We start from the raw sequence: 2500 nt of genomic DNA, 5'->3' as shown, positions 1-2500 counted from the left end.
GGGGAGGCTAGCATGGCATCGCGTCTACGCTGGAGCGAGAGCCCTGACAGCTGGCACCTCAGACCGCAGAGCAATTAGGCGGATTAGCGGCCGGGACCTCAGGGCTAACTGTTAGCAGGCAGTGTGTGTGAGGGTTAATAGCATCACTGGGCGTTAGTGAGCTAACTAGCACATAGTGTGTCTGAAGGCAGCTAATGACATTACTGTAGCCTGCAGGTGTGCGTGTTAGCGAGCTAAATGAGCTCTGTCACTACAACTGAGCGTCAACACGGAGGGGATCACACTGAAAAATAACAAAAGCGCAGTGGCAAGGCATGATGCGCTGCTCAGACCAAAAGCATTCTGTTCTAAATTCTCTCTCGTTGCTAAGTGACCACAAGGCACTAACGTTCTAATGGCTCTTCAGAATGCTGCAGAAAGTTCCACTGTATTAAAATGGGCGATCCCTTCCCAGGGCCTTAAGCAATGATCATCCCAACAGTCAGATATTTCTGAATAATGACAAAAGAAGGAAGGTAGGGTATAGGGCATTTTGAATCCCAGGGATTCCAGTCGGAGGTTTTAAGATGTCTGCGCTGTCGGAGACATAGCTCTGTGTTTAGCCTGCGCTGTGTCAGGAGTCAGGCCAGTGGTGCTGGGATGCACTATCTGATCTGACTGCAAGTTGTCCTTTTGGTTCCTTAAATGAGAGTTTAGGTTACACTCCTGAGAGTCCTAAGACGCCGCCACCGCGGCAAACACACACACACACACAACGCCCCTTTCTCCACCAGGCAAACACACACACCACTCCGCCCCACTCTCCACCAGGGCAAACACACACACCGCCCTCTCTCTCGACCGGGGCAGACACACACCACACCGCCCCACTCTCGACCGGGGCAAACAGACACACACCGCCCCACTCTCGACCGGGGCAGACACACACACCGCCCCACTCTCGACCGGGGCAGACACACACTCCCGCCCTCCTCTCCTCGACCGGGGCAGACAGATAGCAATTAGACAACCGAAGGGCCTCCATCTCACCACCTCACACACACACACACACAATCTGAGGTGTGTAAACGGGAACTCTACATTTTATGGGAAGACAGGGGGAAGTGGTCTGGCTGTGTGAGCATAAACACGAGTGTACACACACACACACACACATACACTCACACACACAAACACGTAAACAGACACACACTCCTGTCCTTGTCCTTCTCCATCTCACTGCCTCACACACACACACACACAATCTGAGGTGTGTAAACGGGAACTCTACATTTTATGGGAAGACAGGGGGAAGTGGTCTGGCTGTGTGAGCATAAACACGAGTGTACACACACACACACACACACACACACACACACAGATAAACAGCAGGCCTGAGAAGCAGACAGTAAGACTCATCCATACACAAGTGCTGGTCAGGAGATGCTGAAAGCACCAATGGAAATGAGCAACTGATACCCTGATGGAGCTCAGCAGGACAACACACACCGTGACTGAGCTACAGAGGAAAACACCAACCCTGGAGGTCAACGGAGAGAGAGAGAGGGGCGAGAGAGAGAGAGGGAGAGAAAGATGGGAGAGAGGGGGGGGAGAGAGAGAAAGAGGAAGAGAGGGGGGAAGAGAGAAAGAGAGAGAGATAGACCGCATAGGATGATGCACTCTCATACACACATCTCATACACACCTCTCACACACACCTCACACACACACCTCAGCCCCTCCACTGCTCCATGACCCCTGACCTCCCACCACATACAGAGAGGATCATGGGAAAACAAAAGGTGCTTGTTTTTCTAGTAAGAGGATGGTGTTCACCTCCGTGGACTATCCACACAGGAAATGATATCTATCTCTCCGCATAAGCACGGGGCCAATCAAATGCACCGCTGTTTACCCATCTGCTGCCATTTCAGGACTTGGATTGTTTGTGTGCTGTGGGAGGCAGGTAGTTGTGTATTTGTACAGAATGTTTGATTGTTGTTTGTGTTTGTTTGAGGGAGGTATTTGCGTATTTGTACAGGATGTTTGTTTGTTTGTGTTTGTTTGTGTTTACCTTCTTGAAGAGGCGTCCGGAGTCCTCGCTGACCTGGGCGAAGCGCGGGATGATGTTGTTGAGTACAGGTCACTCAAGGTGGCGTGGTCGCGGCTCTCCCGCTTCACCTGGCTCAGCAGCAGGTTCCAGCAGGTGACGCGAGACAACACCGTCTGCTCCTTCCTACGGAGGACGGAGAGAGGGACAACAACATCAACACACACACACACACACACACACACCAACATCAACACACATTATCAACACAAAACACACACACTTTTGAATTTGAAACTGGGGCAGCAGGGTAATTACTACAATATCAACACACTGTTGTGATTAGGTCTGAAACACCATTTAAGGCACCGTGGCTTTACACACACCACACACACACACACAGAGACAGGACACACACACACGCACACAGAGAGACACAGACACACACAAACACACACCACACACACACAC

General features: G+C 51.2%; 1 protein-coding gene across 1 annotated transcript in view; it reads right to left on the bottom strand.

Moving 5' to 3' along the window:
* The window catches only part of srgap2 (SLIT-ROBO Rho GTPase activating protein 2), an 88219-nt gene that overhangs the window by 25695 nt on the left and 60024 nt on the right, over nt 1–2500 (bottom strand). The window contains 2 exon segments of the mRNA XM_042090209.1: nt 2054–2115; nt 2118–2215. Coding sequence (XP_041946143.1) covers nt 2054–2115; nt 2118–2215 — 160 coding nt within the window.

Source organism: Alosa sapidissima, chromosome 4 (assembly GCF_018492685.1).
Source record: "Alosa sapidissima isolate fAloSap1 chromosome 4, fAloSap1.pri, whole genome shotgun sequence".
NCBI classification, from domain to species: domain Eukaryota; kingdom Metazoa; phylum Chordata; class Actinopteri; order Clupeiformes; family Clupeidae; genus Alosa; species Alosa sapidissima.
This window is presented reverse-complemented; position numbering and strand designations above follow the sequence as displayed.